We start from the raw sequence: 18,645 nt of genomic DNA, 5'->3' as shown, positions 1-18,645 counted from the left end.
GATATTTTGAAATGGTACCAGGTTTCAGGATTTCACACTGCAGAACCCCTCCTTCCTAATGAATGTTAAACCCCATCATTTTTCATAGAATCATAGAATCATAGAATGGTTTATGCCAACAAAAGTCAAATAACTTTATTTTTATAATGAAGAGTGGTAAGTCTTTGTTCAAATACCAAACTGCATAGACATATATTCATACCCCATAGGCACTTCAGGATCTTGACCAGTAGACGTCTTTCCAGCAGTTACAACCCTCTTGCTTCACGGGCACAGTATCCAATAAATACAGGTTCTGCTGCTATGCCACGGCTGTTAAAATGAAGCGGAATGTGTATGATTAGAATCAAACAACTGCCTGGTTCCTGCTAGGAAGGAAGGGAGATACTGGCACTCTAATCTTTGTGTAAACAAAACCACTTCCAAGAAATAACAGGCAGCCCATTTAAGGGGTGAAAGAGGGCCCTATTCTACTGTTAATTGTACTTCAGTTAAGTACAGGACATTAGAGAACAGGTTGAAAAGCTTACATTCAGGGGCTAATTGACTCAAAATTCTGTGAAATCTATTGCTTTTGTTGTTGTAAGAACATGAAAATATGAATCAGTAGACATCTCCACACTCCCCCAACTCCAACATTTTTCGCATGCAGCTGCATCATTCATTTTTGGGGGGAGCTACTTCTAGTAAGCAGGATTTTTTTTTAGCTATGCTATCCTAAGTTACTCTGTTCTCATGTGGCTTTAAAAACAACAACAAAACCGAAGACACTGTACTTTCTGATGGTACAGTAGGAGAGCACAAAAAGGTATTTCAGAGTTACAGCAGTTACAGTCAAAAATCTGCCTCTCAGATATTTAAGAGCTAGATCATACTGCTACAGTAATGAGTAGGGTAATACATACCAGTGTTTAAATTGTACTTAAGAACTGCAACAGAAGAAATAACTCATCCAAACTATTGCTTGCCCCTAAGCAAGACCTGCTCTTAGTAGAAGATGGGGCTGTTGTCTAGCTCTTAGGAATATACACCCACGGGTTTACTGCTCTTCTCCCATCACCATTTCTCTGCTATCTGGGCAGCTGTATGCTACAGAAGGTGGATTTAGATCTGAATGACAGCTACTGCTTTCACGGTACTGTTGCAGCAGCTGTGGCCTCAGATTGGCAGAGCTGTTACCCAGTTCTGCCCACCCATTCCCTCACTCCCTGGCACCTGAGCTGTTTGTTCCCCTGGGAAAGGCTCCTTGGCCAGCACAACTGCCATGGTCTGTATATACCATGTACTAAAGTGTTAGTACAGGCGTCATTCTTTGCCCACACCCTTAAGGCTTTACAACAGTCTGAGCGATTAAATCAGCTCTTCAAGTTCACACAATGCTAGGGAAGCCCCATAAATGAAAGGCAACAGAACCACAGCTCCAAGGAACACTCACTAGTGGAAAGGGAAGTTTCTCAGTACTTTCCTGATTGAAAGCCTTTGTATAAGACATCAGCTCGAGGAAGATGTGTCCTTTTGTAACAGGAATTGCTTACCCTAAGTTTATAGAGCAGCAAAGCCGTTCAGCAGCATGAAGCAGTTTAAGGGAAAAGCATGCAACAAGCACAGGGAGCAGTCCTTAGCCTGCCCCTGCATTCTGAATCGCTCGTGCTAGCACTACCAGAGCGGCAGCTGTCACCTGGATAGCAACACAGTGCCAGCATGGAGGTGCAACAGTAGTTCTCCAGGTCCAGGAATAACATGGCTTAGTTCACTCTAAGACCCTAATCCCAGCAGTACAGCCACTCACTGTACTCATCACTGTTCAGTGCCATTGGTGTTCTCAGCCTCAGCAAGAGATGCACTGTCCTATTAAGTGATGGGATGCAAGTTTTTACAGCTCTTTGAATCTTGTTTTTAACACGTATTTATTAACTATGTACCTGTTTTTCTCATGACTGTATAACCATATGCCAGCTACATTATTTTCCTATAACTTTTTTTTTAAACCAGCTTGAAAGAAACCCAACGAGTCAAAACCTAACAAGTCTTTCAATCACTCTTAAAGCGCTAGTTTATACTGTGAGCTAGAAGTCAGTGATTCCACTGGATAAAATGCAATGATGCTGACAGGAACACAAGAGCAGAGTGCTTCAGTACTGACTATGACTGCCATGCCATCTTCTCTATAAAGCTGATTTATATCTACCTTGAAATACTTCTCCACACTGCTGGGATTTTCAGTTAGTTTAGGTAAACTTCTGTACAGAAGTCAAACAGCATATTGCATTCTTGCTACAGTCCAACTCTGCAGTGATGTTTGGGAAATCCTAAAAGGCTCTCTGAATATACACTTTTAAGAGCAGAGTCAAACGTGGACTTAAGACCCAGAAACCACCCATTTCTCCAAGTGTGAATGTGCAAAGACAGCACTAGTAACAATTAGTAACTTGTATGGGTGTTTTTTAGGAAGGAATTGCACAGAAGAATAAATATGTTATAAACTGACTTTGTCTACAGTAGTCATAAATTAATTAAAATTATCACGGACTCCTTATCCACCCCTTTCAGTCACTAAACTAAGGCAATACCTGTAAGAATAGTTTGCTGCAGCTCATCTCTCATGCCAACAGCCTTTCATTAATTATTTATTATCAATCATTAACAATTTTCTTTTAAAGTCTACCTTTTCTCACGTGTACTCCTCCCACATACCATTTAATCCTTTTTGCCTGAAATAAGTCAATCACAGTGTTGGTTTTTCTTTTACGGGAAAGAGACACAGATAAGTTCTAGCATGTCACTGAAGAAAGTTAAGGAGTTCTGAAAAAGTTAGTTGCGAAGCTCTCTGCAACCCCAGTCTTAATGTATCTGTTGTTTCTCTTCTGTGGATACAAAAGCACGTGGAATGACACCAAGCTTTACTAAAGCTACTGATCTTACTGGAGCATGCGGCATCGATGATTAGTCAGCCTTGTATAGGCATCCTTCAAGCTGGTCACATTCCTGCTGCTCCAGAGTCTTTCCCCGACAGCGCTTGCTCGAGGCCTGTAGAGATATACTGAGTTTCAGAGTAGATACGGTCTATAACCGAGAAGCATCAACTTTTACAGCTGCTCAGGTTCAGCACAGAGCACTGTTACCATCAACATCATTGAATTATTGCTCCTTGTAACTGGCTTTCTAAAAACAAACAGTAAAGCAGGTCATACCATAATCTTGGTGTGAGGTTAGTTGCATCCACAAATTCCCCCCACAGGCAGGCTTCTCCACCTATTAAAAGCTTTTTCTGTTTTTCAGACCCTGAATTCAAAGCAGAAAGTTAGAATTTCTATTTGCACAGAAGATGGGCATGTATCAACAATTTCACTTCTCAATACTGAGAGAGGATTGACGTTCAGTTGTTTAAATGTTTCATCAGCTAAAATAGCTACTCTGAGCAATAACTTAATGTGTTGGTCGTCTCGTTTCTGGATGCCAGAACGACAAGGCCATTTGCCCAGAGAAACCATTACCCTTCTCTGTCAGAAAGCATTTTATCTTTCATCCCCTGAAGACATTCCCTCAGCCTTCTGACATGAAGTCCTGACTGAAACTGTTCATTCTACCACACACAGAACATCCCTTGAGAAAGCTGTGAAGTCAGGCACCCTCCCTAATCCAGAAACCCTGGGGAAAGCACGAGATCTTTGTACCCACTGTAGGCAGTGGGAGAGAACGTGTCTTTTTCTAGAACAGTCCAATGCTCTAGGCACTTGCTAACCTCAGAGTTCAATGTCTGCCAACCAATGGCTGTTGTACACAACTCTGCCCCTAATCCATGATGCATCTGCCCACTGGTCCAGCATCCTGTCTCACAAAAGCACCAGTGCCAGGTGCTTGAAGAAGGCAGCACTTTGCCATGTGAGAAATGGAGTTGTTTTTTTTTTTAATTTGAGAATTTTCCAGAGTTCTAGCTGACATTCAAGTCCTTTGATTGCAGCATATCTGATCATAATGACTGCATGACTTCCCTGCAGAGCCTTATTCTTTTACACCTTATAACAAACCAAAGCCTCCATAGAATCAAAGAGTGGTCTGGGTTGGACGGGACCTCAAAGACCACCTGGTTGCCCAAAGCCCCATCCAACCTGACCCTGAACACTGCCAGGGAGGAGGCAGCCACAGCTTCTCTGGGCAACCTGTGCCAGGGCCTCACCACCCTCACAGGGAAGGATTCTTCCTAACACCAAGTATCTACTTCACAAATAGAACATGAGTATTAAAAAAGTAACAGACCAGGAAATTTAAGTGGTTCAACGCTGTAGTACTTCTTCCAGTCTTGTCCGTAAGTAATGTAGTCTAAGTACCAGGGAGCTGACAGGATAGCAGTGAGCCCAGCTCCAGTGACGCTGCTCAGTTCATGAGCATAGTTGTCCTCCTTCCACACTTGAACTACAGTGTCTGGCTTCAGCTAAAAAGAGAGGAAACAAAGCAAACAAAACCCCAAAACATTAGAGACAGTCTTATTTTATTTATAATCTAATTGTTATCTGGAAAAATAATGATGGAATTCAAAAGTGGGTATTTTGGTTTTCAGAGGAGTATTTTGGGAGCTACCCAAATGTCATTTCCACCCCCCCACCCCCCCCCCCGCCCCCAGTCTAAAGCTGATTAGCTCTTTGCTGGATTTAAACACACTCGGGTGAAGCCTAGGTTATACAACAGACAGTTAATGCCCTAAGAGAATCACAGAATCATAGATTACGTTAGGTTGGAAGGCACCTTTAAAGTCCAACTCCCCTGCAGTAAGCAGGGACATCTTCACTAGATCAGATCAGTCAGAGCCCTATCAAGGCGGACCTTGAACAGCTCCAGGGATGGAACCTCCACTACCTCTCTGGGCAACTTGTTCCAGTGATCTATCACCCTCATATTGAAGATTTTTTAATTTCCTAATATCCAACCTAAATATCCCCTTTTCTAGTTTAAAACCATTACCCCTTGTCCTATTGCTACATGCCCTTGTGAGGGCTCTGTAGGAACCAGGTTATTTGCACTAGTTATCCAAAAAGCTAAGCACCTGCTGTTACTAAACCAGATGCACAGTTATGTGGGGGTGGGGGGAAGAAGAAACTTGCAGAAAACTTTACTCAAACAATGGTCTAAACATATTATCTCTGCTCAGCTTTAGAAAGTGCTTCAATGCTAGTGTTCCTGTTCCATGCATTTTATGTTCTCAATAACTGATAATTTCAAGGCAAGTCCCACACCTGGGGAGACTAAGTCAGTAGACTTGCTTTAATTTTTAAGAGACACAGCCATACATTGTCTACTTTGGAAGCCCCTCACAGCATTGTGCTGTTACACAGAAGTATCTTGTTTGTTTTCCCATCTTACCTGTGCTTTGTTATCAAACACTTCTTGCCAGACTATGTGTCTTTTGTTATAGAAGGAAACAATATTCAAAATCCTAGAATTCAGAAATAAAGATGATGTCAGTGAGATCCCTACAGACACATTTTCTACCTTCTGGAACGTCAGTTCCGCAGCACTGAACCATGAAAACCCTTTTTTTTTTTTTCTGATTTTTACCTTCAGTGCTCTGCCTCAAAGAGGACATTCTCCTGTGTATAAGGAGCACAAACTGATACTCAGAACTACTAACAACTCACACAGGTGTCTAAATCCACGTTATTTAAGAACAAGATAGATAAATGTCTGCAAAACCTTAGAATTTTTCCTTCCCACCCGAAGCACTAACATGAATGACATCAGACACCTTAAGGTACCCAGTACATTCAGACTATGTGCAGAACTAGCCTATGCATCCTTGTGTCCCGCATGTTAAAGCTGTGGAATGTTACATTCAGTAAATTATAGCAGGTAGCCCCCAATACCTGGCAGTTTTTGGAAATTATGTTAGGTAGCCTAACTCAGCTTCGGTATCTGCACCTCTGCACCACCCTCAGATAGCAGCTGCGAAAAGCTGAGGAAGAATTAAGAAAACCAACGTACTTCTGAATATAGTAAGATTCCAGCTTAGCATAGTCAGTGCCAAATCCTTGCTTCCTCATGAACTCCTTCACTTCAGGGTTAGATTCCCTTAAATCATAACAATAAAACAAGTTAAAAGAACGATTTTGGTTTGTTTTAAATGAGATTTCCCCACCATTTCCACCAATGCACAGCACACCAGCTGATGCCTTAGGCACGCCATAGCCTAGAAGGCACAGAGTGGGAGCGGAAGCAGCAGGATAACACAACTTAGGCATTCTGATACAGTTTAATCCTGACTTGAAATAAAGCCAGTAGTCCTCTGGTAGAACTACTGGAGTCCCTGCTCTGAAGCAGTGTCTGGCAGCCTGCCTCACACTGCTAAGAGTTCTAGGCTTCCTGGTTTCTCTACAACTGTGTGGGAAGGTTGCCAGCAGGTCTGGAAACTGAGCAACCATAACAACCAGGGCATCTGCAGGACTGCCATCAGAAATTTGGGAATATGTCCCAAAGCAAAACAATACTTTTGTGATAAAGCATTTGTCTGAAATGTTCTTTTTTTTAAAAAAAAATAAAGCAAGTCCTGAATGTTCAGATTTGATGTTTCAAGAGAATGCATACAAACTAATCAATCTGAACGTTCATCCAACTTTATCTACTCCAAATTCTGTATTATTACTTACTCCAGTAGAGAGGCTCCAAAATATTTGGACTCTGTTAATACATACCATACTTTTAATACAAGCACAAGAGAGTCAGTACTTTATTACTTAATGTTAGCTGATTTTGTGGAAGGCAGAACTCAATGGCAATGGTAAAGACCGGCTTTACCTTCAACACAAAGCATTTAAACTTTAATTATCATCAAATCATAGAATGGTTTGGGTTGGAAGAGACCTTAGAGATCTAATTCCAATTCTTGATTTATTATATGATCATTATAATACTTTTCTACCATACTAGTTCTCCATCCTGCCAGGTTAATTTTCACAAAGAAATCCTTTAGAGTACCTGAACATTTGTGAAGCTGCTAGTCAAAGCAAAATTGAACACAGCATCACTTACTCGTTGAGGATCACAAATGCTCGGCCCATAGTTACAGAAGTAGGAATGCAAATCTTTGGGTTAAGCAGTAAAAACTGTCTTACTCATCTGAATTCCACAACTGGTAGATTTAGGCACGTTTAAGGGCCATTAGATACTTATTCTTTGAACTGTCACCATACCAACAACTGAAGTCCACTTCATCTCCTCCCAGATGAATGTATGCATCTGGAAATACACTGCTGATCTCTTTGAAGAATTTACTCATGAAGTCGTAAGTTGTATTCAAAACAGGATTTACAGGTCCAAAGGACCCACTTGGCTGTCCACCACTGTAACAAGGGGTGAGAAGATCTTTTTGACCTAATAGAAACAATTAACAGAGGATATTCAGTTCAATGTTGGTATACTAACTTTACAGCAGGAAGAGGCTGTTACCCACATTAAAAAGGTTAATATTCATGACTTCAGCACTCAACTATTCTAAGTATAATCAGAGGCAGAATGAAATAAAACAAATTGCCCAAGGTTGAAGAAACCTGTAACTCGAAATCAGGACTCTGACTTTCAGTTATTTAATATACATTAATTTATGGAACCAGTCACTGCACCTGGAAAACAGCTTCTGGGTAACTACTTGAATAAAAAAGCTTTAATGGATTTAGGAAGGTAGTCAATTAAAAGGAATCCAAATATAATAAGAATGCTCCAGAGGCCTCTCTTCAATTTTTATCACTGCTTTGCTAACACCTGATTAGGTGGGAGGTATACGGCTCAAGGTAGATGTTCTACCTCAGTCTGCTAGGAATTTACCTCTGCACAAGAAAGGAATGCTAGACAGACATCAAAACTATGCACTGGTTCTTGAGTCATCTGAAGCAACATGGGCCAGGGTAATGACATAAGAACAAGTTACTATATATAGCTTGGAGATTATTAAATCCAGGTTATTGGCTAGCCTGTGGTTGTAGCAGCAGCAGCACCTATCCTGGCTGTACGTTTCCTATTCTGAACACATTTCCCCAAAAAGGGAACACATTTCCCCTGGGCAACCTTGTCTAGATCCAGGCTGGAGGTTGGTGTCCCTGCCTGTGGCAGGGGGGTTGGAGCTCTATGATCCTTGGGGTCCCTTCCAACCCATGCCATTCTATGATTCTATAATCATTTCAGTCACCCTCCTTACAGGCCTCCAAGCTCTGGAATCTGAATGCAAAGGAAGCACAGCTACCCAGGGTTCATAGGCAATGCCAGGACTGGCTCTTACACATCACACTAAAACAAAGCTATTATACAAGAAGCTATCAGGATCAATTGATTTTAGGCAAGGGAACTGAGTCTTGCTCTTTGTATGAATGTAAATACCACATGAGATGCATTCAGAAAGACTGTTCAGCAAATGTGAATAGATAAAAAAATAGATTTTGCCTTGTTTCTTTCCTGCTAATTTTCAATTAGGGAGAAAGAGCCTGAGGCATCTTCCAACATTATGGCCACACTCACACAGGATGAGCACAAAGCTTGCTCTATGGCTAACACTATGAAATGCTAGAAAAATATTTGTTTCCAGCTTGGCCCAAACCACCTCACATTAACTGTAGTGAAATTGCAGTCAGTGCACCTTGAATTAAGGCACAAAATTCCCTGGTCCTTGAATACACATAAACACCACCACTCTCAGGACTGAATCATTCTCTGTCAAGAGAAGCATTGCTCTGAAACCCAGAAAACAGACTGAAGCAGCATCCAACTTTGCTGTTACTATAAGCAGAAACATCAACCATTTTGAAAGAACCTTCACAAAGCAGAAATCTCCAGAGACAGCAACTCACTATTTCTAGCCACTGCCTTACTGCTCTAAACTTATCAAGAGCACTGGGTGGAGGGAATAACAACAACGTGAAGTCTAAGGCAGACAGATGTGCTTTAACATGCACATACAGCACAGGAAGCATCAGCTTTCTCTGTTCCCTTCCAATTCTCTGACAGGTAAAGGTCATAAACCCCACTGAGTCTGCCCCTTGCTTTCCTCCTATCAAGGGCCTTTCAAAGCCCTTTTAAAGGCTACTTTTTAACAAGTTCACCTCCTTGTTACATCCCACTTAGCACAACCTTTTAGCCATTAATACTTGCTTGGACATACCTTTTCCCCAAGACTCTGTGTGTCCTGGGGTATCAAACTCTGGGATAACTCTAATGCCTCTTAGCCGGGCATACTCAGTCACCAGGTGGACATCCGCAGGAGTATAGACGTGGTTATAGGAATAGGCTCCCTGTGAAGCAGTCATATTTAAAGACAGTTGACAAAACATGATGCCAGCAGCTCACAAAGTTGGGATCAGTGTTACAACGTAGACTGGAGAGCAGTTTTACAAGTTGGTCTTTTATGGTTTGTCATATGTGCACACGGACTGACAGAACTTTCCTGTGGATCAGCATGGGGGGCCAGGGGGAAACGCACTCACAAAGATTAACCCCTTTTTTCACACTGAGAAGAACTTCCTTGGGAGACTGTTCTTTCCTCAGCTCACAGTTACTGAACTGAAAAGCTAGTTTCTAGTCCATCAGATTTCCAATACAGGTTTTTCAATTCTTCTGTATAGCAGCAAATCAGCTTTTCTCTCCATCTCTGCATCATCAGCTCTGAAACATAGGGCCCTTGTCAGACGACATGCAGGGCCAATGGAAAAGTTCTGCCAAGCCTTCAAGAATGGCATCTTCCTCCAACACCTCTCCTTGTCAGTTTTGATACAAGGCCAATTTTAGCTCAGGATGTGTTTGTTTTGACACTGAGTTTGAGCACTGTTCCACTCCTGCACGGCTAACAAATGTGGCACATAATCCAGACTGCTCCAGTTTAGCAAAACAGATACTTGCCAAAGGGCCAAACCACTTAAGAAAAGCATCATGACTCCTCATGATTAACAGAGCCCACATAGCTTCTATTTGTCTGGAAATGGTTTGCACAGCTGAGTAATTCAAACACGATAATGGTAAACAAGAAGCCTTTCAAAAACACTTTTGGCACAAAGGCCATCTCCACCTCTCCAGCTGTCAGTGGCAAATAGGACACAATTCCACAGGCTTTACTAGGAAAAATAATCTAACTGCACCATCCAGCATCTATCATTTTTGAATTACAAAATTCTTCACAGCATCTGCCCAAGCACTGGCAACAATTTTCACAAGGGTCAGATTCTAGAAAGCATTTAGAAAAAGAAGGACAAATCTTGCACTTGGGCTCTGTCTGCTTAATTATGTATGTTTGATCTGGCTACTACTGTACTGTGACTGAGTAAAAACCCCTTATGATGACTTTCATTCCCTTGCAAAATCTGCTGTGAATGAGAAAGTGAAGAGACACATTACGCTGTGTTTTAGAAAAAAACCTTTTCAGTTTTGGACTATAGACATGTTGCATTTTGTAAAGTCAACCAGATCTCAGAAAGGACAAGAGTACTACTGCAGTGGTTCCAAACATAGAGCTGACAGGAAACATCTTATATTTGCTTGAGTGGCAGGAAGTCTACCATTTAAACAAACCAACCAACCAGCAGAAACCCAAGCAACATTCACCACAGGTTATTTGTACACCATTACTGCTTGAAGGCCTGCAAACACTGAGGATCACTGTCACCAGCAAATCTACACAGAAGAGTTAGGAAGGTCATTTACTATGTATCCATCAAGGAAGGTTTGAAAATGGTCCACAGGGACACTCAGGTAGGATCCTAAATGTGGACTTGCTGATTACTGGTACTCTGGTACTGTTTCACAATCAGCCAAGGCAGATGTATTCAAACACCGATGGGCTCTGCATTTTATTTTCACAAAATACTTGCCAGATTTCTGCCCTCCCACCCTGCTCCAGCAATACTTACTCACCTTGTTGCTTAACTCTGGGAAGGAAATACTCTGGTAAGGGAATGACTGATCATCTACTACATGCCAGTGGAAAACATTGAACTTGTTAAAAGCCATAGCATCCTGTAACAAATAACACATTACAATATTGTGAAGCACTTCACTCTCAGAAAACCTATGCAAAAAAAAAAAAAAAGGTGGTCTTGTCCCAGTATATCCTGCATGTTTAAAGCAACAACTAAAAAATAATTTAAAAAAAAAAACTATACCATGTTTCACTGAATCCTAAAGAATGCACCACAACACCCCAGCCTCTTTATATTACTGCTCCATCTACTTGCACAACTCCAGTCAACAAGTTCTTGATCTGATCACGCTGGTAGAAGGGGAACTGCTATAACTGCTTATGAATTTCTTGCACTTTGGAACATATCTGGGTAAGTCTCTATGCATCAGCTATTTCAGCTTAGAAAAGAGCTTATACTATATATATATATAAAGAGAGAGAGAGAGCTTATATTATAGTTATGTTCCACCTAAACACTTTGGACTCAAAGAAACTAAAAAGTATGAGAGACCATTAAGTACATCCCTACTTAGATGGGCTTCTGCAGAACCCATTCCAAATTAAACAATGTGTTTTTCCAGCAGAAGATAGTGTTGTTCCCCTTATGTTCTCAGTCAGCACAACATTAGTATTTCCCTTTTTTGAAGATAATCAAGATAAAACGTTAACACACTTATTTTAGAACAGTGACTGAAAGTTGACAAATATACATACTCTGAATATCACAAGTTTGTTAGTGTTACTAGGAGTGTTGTGTGCTGAGAGCAGGAGTAACTATTCTCTAGGTTTTTGGAGACTGAGTTACTGCAACTGAGTTGCTTCCAAACTCTTGCCACAATAATTTCCACCCCTCTCCCTTTCATTTTTCACCAAGCTGCGTTTAAAGAAGTCCAAAAATCTCTTCAGAAACTCTCACCAAATCCAAAGGAAGATTTATACCTTGTCCGCTCTCCAAAATTATCTCATCTGTTTTATTAGACAGAAGACAATGTCATTGCCACATCCCTTCACACACTTCTATCAAATACCATGTTTCCACACAGAAAATTCTCTCTCCTGACCTTCACCTCAGCCACTCCTTCCTCAAGGACTATGCCCTTCCTGGAAGCAGCTGAACACAAACAAGAAATGCACCTGAACTTCTGCCTTCAGCATCTACTTACCACACATCAGTGAAGGTATTACTGGTGTTTTTTTAGTTTAGCCTGGATTCAAGTAGTCATAGAGGCAAGAGGAAAAGCACAGTTTTCTTAAAACAGCAAAATGTCATAAAATATAGCTCTGGTAAATCATTAGAGCCACAGACATAATTTAAGGAAAGGAAAAAGAATAACAACTGTTGCAGAAATACAAAAGTAGTTTGCAAGTGCAAGCCTCAAGAAACTAAGCTACTCTTTGAGCACTGTCATCTTTTTTAGAAAAGAAAAATACTGACACAGGTAACTGAGTCTCTGAAGCACCATCAGTGGAAAAATGAAACACTACACAAACACCACTTGCTGAACAGGGGCTGATCTTACAGGTAAATACAAGTGGTAAATACCTGTGGAGGGACAAGTTCTGAGCATAGGTCAAGGATGACCTCAAAAATGAAGTCAGGTTTTACCTGCACTACTCTTCCTGCTCATCTTAAGCCTGCTCTGAAAAGTTCAGCACCATGGAAGGGAAGTTTCTAACACTACAGCCTCTTGCCAGAAACTGCAGGTTCCTTGACTTAAAGGCTCCTCCATGTCAGCCCACCAAATAAACCCTGCTACAAGGATTTCAACAGCAGAAAAGAAAAAGGAAGTACAAAAGAGAAAACCACACAGCTTTGGATGCCATGATTACACAAATTCATCACTTTCTCATCAAGGCAAAATTATACAATTCTTAGTGTGCTTTTTGGATTGTTTGGGGTTTTTTGTTTACATGGGATTTTTTCTTTTTGAAAGGACACAGTGAAAGGAACATGTGGCTTCCAGTGAACATTTCCAATTTACCCCCTTGCTCTGTACTACTTAACTGCTGGCTTGCTCTCAGCAGCTGAAGAAAGGACTACCAAAGCCTGGTTATTGAAAAGACTCGAATTTTCCTACAGCAATCAGTACTGAAAGTCAGGACTTGCAGGGTCTCCCCTGGACTATTTGGTGGTAGTCAGATATTTCAAAAAGTGCTTCCAAGAAATACACGAGCTAGTTTAAGCAACAGAAAATATAAAAAAAAACCCAACCCAAGATACCATAAATCCTAGCATCCTTTATAGATTCACTAATCACTATGTCTTTTCACTCTGGTGTATGTTCTAACCTTCACTTAGCACAGTTCAGTCTGCCTTTTTAGGAGACAGACAGAGAATATGGGTTCTCCTTTCATGCCAACTCCAGTTGCTACCTAATTCAGGAGGCAAAACACAACCACAAAAAGCTTTCATTATTAATGATACAAAATAGCCCACTTACCAGGGTTGTAAGGATAGATTTCACTGGTAGGTAATGCCTGGAAGTGTCCAGTAAGATTCCTCTATGAGCAAATCTTGGGAAGTCATCAATTTCAGATTCATTGACAAGAAACTATGAGAACAAGATTTAAGAATTAGAATTCCCATTTCATATTCAGCATTTCAAACATTATTTACTTTTCAGTTCATTAACAGCTTTGAAGAATTATTTTTTATTATTATTATGACTTGGCAGCTCCTGTGTGTGAAGCCAGGACTTGGACTCCATGATCTTTATGGGTCCCTTTCAACTCAGGATATTCTATAGTTCTAGGATTTTCTGAAAAAAAATACTTAATGGAACTAGTAGATCTGCTGTTTCTAGAAGACTGCCTACTAGAGAATGTGGCTACCTTATCAGGACCGTGGTTTTTAGTTGATAGCTATACTTACACTTCCATAGTCATCTTCATGAATCAACTGGCTGAAGGTTTCCAAACCTAAGAAAAAAAATCCAAGAAAGTCATCTGGAGTACAATCCAGTACTTATCCTTAAAGTTTTAGTTAAAAATGGTACCATAACTATTTACAGGTGTTTACATAGCTAGAAAGAATGCTTGGTAGCTGAGTTTCCTTCTCTTCAGCAGTTTCCTTAAATACACAAGCACCACAGCTAATGGTGCTCTCTTCAGAACTTCATTCAAGCTCTTCATTATACACAGGTACTGAATATTAGCACTACAGCTCAGCTGTACTGAATTAAACCTTGAGCAGCATGTATATTACTGAGCACAAGGTAGAAATTTCTGGTGATCTCATGCATCTGTTCCTGTCATTTCTGGAGCTGGTGAAGTTTCCAACACAGCATGAAAAATCTGCTAATTTAGACTGACATTCTAGTAAGAACAGCAGACTGAAACTTAGTTATACGTTCAGCATGTTCAGTTATCAGGTGCAGTCAGAGAATTAAATTGGTCACGCTGCAGATCGGAGAGCTTTTTAGCACCCAGGATTTGGCTGGTTTGCCTGATTTCAGTCACAGCAAGCATGCCTTTACAGTGTGCCACTGGACCTGTGATGCTGAGCATCTAGACTGGAGGACTGGCCAGCAAACATCTGGATATCCTGACCTCTACGCCCAAGCTTAGCCTCACACAGTCCTTCATGAGAAGTAACTTAGCGGTTAGCCGATTCTGAGTCTGGCTTCCAGTTTGCATAAACCCCAGGACAAATAGTTCTATAGAAGCGCCAGCTTACCTCTTAAAGCACCCCACACCTCATCTGCTTTCAGGACAGCCACAGGCTCACTTACAGTTAAATGATCTAAAGAAAGAAAGAAACAAGTTACTCCCCGAGGAACGGACAGTGCTAACAGGCATTAAGGAGATCCTCCAAGTGCCACATCTCCCTTCTCCCTTTGTTTTTTAAATCCTAACTGCTCTTTTCAACAGTGACACCACGCAGCTATTTTTAATTTATGCACTCCTGAAATAATGCAAGCTATTAGAGTCAACTTCCAATCATTACGATGAGTGAACAGATACAGTGCTTAATAATGGCAATATTAAATATTGCACATGGGCCAAAATTCCAATCAAGTTTAACCCAACTGATTTAAAATATTGCATTTCTGCATTTAAGACACAGGTGATAAGGACTGGGTAACTAAGCCAGACCTAACCGCAGAAGTTCACTTCTCCTTTAGCCTTCCTTTTATACAGATTATATACTTACATAATTTTTTAGAGATACAGTTTGCCACATAATAATGTTAGATGCTTATTGCAAAAGTCAAATTTAAAAAGGAAAAAAACGCAATTAAACCACAAAACCTCAGTCCCTGCATTCTAATGAGCATGGTATGGGGGCAGTGAGTGAAGGTAAGGCAAGTAAAACGAAGAATGCCATCTGAAGCTAAGTATCTGTTACAATTCTCCCTTAAGTTTGAGTACTGAAGTACAGTATAAAGTACAGAGAGGTGGCAGCTAAAATATTTCTGATTTTCTATTTAAGGTGATTCAGTAAATTTTAGTGAAGAAACAAGTATGTTAATTTTTTACAAAACACATGCTTCTTTATGTATAAAAATACACTATAGCTGTAAATCTACAAATGTAAATTTTACCATTTAAACATCAAAGCAACAATAAACTGACCAGAGTCACACATTTGAAGCAGCAGATAAAATCAGAGGGATAAACTACTGTATGATTTATTGGATCTGCCTCAGCATGAAAGAATGGTTGGTTATAAGTTACACAGTTCAAACACCTGTCTGAGCTACCAGATGAAAGCCATTCAGGGCCACAAAGCAAGCAACTCAAGCACAGATTGGATATACTGGAAATTCTATGTACGAAACAGAACTTAAAATACTACTGCCATCTCCATAAGTCTTTCTGTGGAAAAAATGTTCAGTCAGGGACTTGCTTCCTTTTTTTCCTCCCCAAACATGTTTCACACCTTAAATGAATAAAGAACAATAACTTTTGTGTAGCTGTCTGGAAGCTTTTACACAAGCAGGCAAGAAGCCAGCATGGAGAAAGGCAGGTATCTCACACTGACTTCACAGACAATACTGCTACAGCATAGTCTCCGAGTGATCCATACTATCTCTATTCAGAAAAGGAGAGAAACTGCTCACATGCCTAATATCTGCCTATTTCAGCATTTGCCCCCTGAACAAGCTCTACCATTAAATGTAGAAAATCAAAGCCTCACTGAAGTCTGAACAACTCAGCTTACTATGTGCAGAGAACACTACTTGTAACAGGAACTTTTCCCTACCTACAGCAGAGGGAAAAATTCCAACTATTCTGAAGAGTTCAACCTAAAAATCACATGATCTGACGGATCCCCTGACAGAAGACCCTGCTTTGGTTTAAATCTGAAGTTCAGAAACCAGTTCAAAGTTCAACAAGTAGTACAGCTGTATAAGAACCTCACTGTGACACAAAAATCCTTAAGCATTACCAATTCTGCTGCTACACCTATGCGCACTGAAATTTATCATAAACTTGCACACAGAAATTGCATTACTTGGCTGTATGTACCAGAAAGATTGAGTACACTTGAAATCAGTACACTGATCACCAGTCACTGGAATAATCCTGCTGCAGATACATGACTTAAGATTAAAAGGATCTTTTTGTGAGGATCTGTATCCTGGATACCAAACAACTGCCTTGCCTAGTGCAGAAGATTATCTCAAGACAGAACTAGACTAATTGCGTGTGTTGATTTCTGTGCTAACCTGTCCAGACAAAAAAGCAACACTATCAAATCATCCTTATTTCTGTTAAGAAGCTTCTCTGGTGAGTAAGACTTGATTTTAGAGTAGTTCACTCTGGACTTCAGTGATAGCACTAAAGAAGCATAGCAAAACAAATCCATGGTTTTAAATCCTTTCTTGTGTCTACTGATAGAAAACAGATTTATAATACTTCAAGATTAACAACAAGAAGTTCAATGAACACACTTCTCTGTTTTTCCAGGGCAAACCAGAAATACTGTATGTACAATCCAGTACAGGCAGTTTGAACTCCAGTGTAGCTATCTCTGATGAGAGCAGACAAATAAGCAGCATCAGTCTTCACTCGCCACCCTGTATTGCAAAAGATGATCTCTCGACTACACGCAGATGTCACCATGCACAAGTGGGTGCATCACCACACGATGCCTCTGACTGTTAGCGATAGTTACTAGAAAGGCCAGCGGCCGGTAAGCGAGCTGAATGACAGCTGAACTGCTTCAGTTCCACCCAGCTCTGTGATTCACCGCGGGCTGAGATTTCCCACAGCGCGAAGAGCAAGAATTATCTTCTGGCTGCCGCTGTTGTGAAAGGTCCTCAAGCAGCTCAGGGAGCGATTTTCAGTTCCTTTAAAAACCAAACCAAAACAACCCCCCGAACTGCTGCCGCACGGGAGGCGGGACTGGGAAACACGCGCTAGCGGTGCCGTGTAAGCCGCGGAAGGCGAGAGGAACGCGGTACTCACAGGCCTCGCTGGACTCGAGGTGCGGGTAGCTGTGACAGCCCGGGTCCCGGGACTCGATCACCACCTGCAGCTGCAACAGCTCCGGCTCCGCTCGGGCGCCGAGCGGCCTGCGGCTGGGCTTCCGCCGGTGGGACTGCCCGAACATGTACTCGTAGTACCTGCGGGGGAAAGCACAGGCCCCGGCGGGGCCCTGCGGTAACACCTCCCGCCAGCGGGCCGCCGCTTGCAGCCCCCCAGCCCCGCCGCCCCTCACCTGCGGAAGGCGTCCTGCAGCAGACCGCAGGACGGCCCCGCCGAGGAGCCGGAGCCGTGCACCACCTGGAAGCGGCCAGGGGCCAGCTGCAGCTGGCGGGAAGATGTGCGGAGCCACTGCGGCAGGGGCCACAGCGAGTCCTCGGACACGGCACCGGAGCCCAGCTCCCACTCGACTGCCTCCGGCTCGGGGTCGGTCCGCGGGGCGCCGTGGCGAAGGCTGGTGCTCACCAGCACGGCGGGCACTAGGAACAGCCCCACCAGCAAACCCACCAACCCCACGGCTCTACCCATAGCGCAGCGAACGCAGCAGCCCCGCCAAACTGCTGCCACCCTCTCAAGTGCAGCGCGGCTCCGCCTCTGCCATCACGGGACCGGCGGGGGCGGGCCTCGGCAGCGAGCCCCTGGGCCCGCCCGCCTGCGTGCCTCCCGCCGGCGGCCCGGGAAGCCGGTGGCGCGTCGCTGCTCCGGAGAGGTGCCGCCCTTCAGCTGTCGTGCAGCCCCGCTCGTGAAACCGCTCGGAGGAATAACGAGGGAGCGCTCCTGGCTCGGAGGTTTTGAGCGGCTTAATTCCTGTGTGGAAAGGTCTTGGTTTGGGAGTGCGCGTCCGGCACCGCCACAGAGCCGCTCCAGCCTCCGCGGAAACTGCTTTTGAACAGACAGACTGTGCCATAAACCAGCCGCCTTGTGTCTTCACAGAGGCAGAAGTCCGAGCTGCAGGGCAGTGTTTCCAGCTCCCACCAAACACGCCAGGTGGTCTGACAGATCCCTGTACCAATTTTGGAAAGCTGCTGTGAAGCGCTCGGGTAGCAAATGAAGCGTTTGAGGGCTGGCAGGCACAGCGTGGAGGAATGCAGGTTTTTAAGCTGTCTAACCATAGGGTTAATGCCAGCACCATCACTGTTGCTTCCTCTGATGCACCAGTTAAACCCACAGCGATGTAGGAGCCAGTGCCCCTACTGCTGTCAGTTCCCTGTAAGTGAAGAAGCAGTCAGCCCTTGTTCTCTCCAGGATCTTCCTTGTGTGGAAGGGTAACTCTGGAGTCACATGCT

The 18,645-nt window shown here is 42.6% G+C and overlaps 1 protein-coding gene across 1 annotated transcript; it reads right to left on the bottom strand.

Moving 5' to 3' along the window:
- Positions 1-109: 109 nt before the first annotated feature.
- HEXB (hexosaminidase subunit beta) lies at positions 110-17,887 on the bottom strand (the record flags this gene model as incomplete). The annotated part of the gene is made up of 14 exons (XM_084278745.1): positions 110-312; positions 2,923-3,027; positions 3,192-3,282; positions 4,258-4,432; positions 5,359-5,431; positions 5,977-6,063; positions 7,182-7,362; positions 9,140-9,269; positions 10,882-10,983; positions 13,369-13,479; positions 13,800-13,846; positions 14,604-14,669; positions 17,342-17,499; positions 17,595-17,887. 14 exons carry the CDS (start codon positions 17,885-17,887, stop codon positions 249-251), a joined length of 1,683 nt encoding a protein of 560 aa, XP_084134871.1. The 3' UTR covers positions 110-248.
- Positions 17,888-18,645: the final 758 nt, after the last annotated feature.

Source organism: Gallinula chloropus (genome assembly GCF_964237585.1).
Source record: "Gallinula chloropus genome assembly, chromosome: Z".
NCBI lineage: Eukaryota > Metazoa > Chordata > Aves > Gruiformes > Rallidae > Gallinula > Gallinula chloropus.
This window is presented reverse-complemented; position numbering and strand designations above follow the sequence as displayed.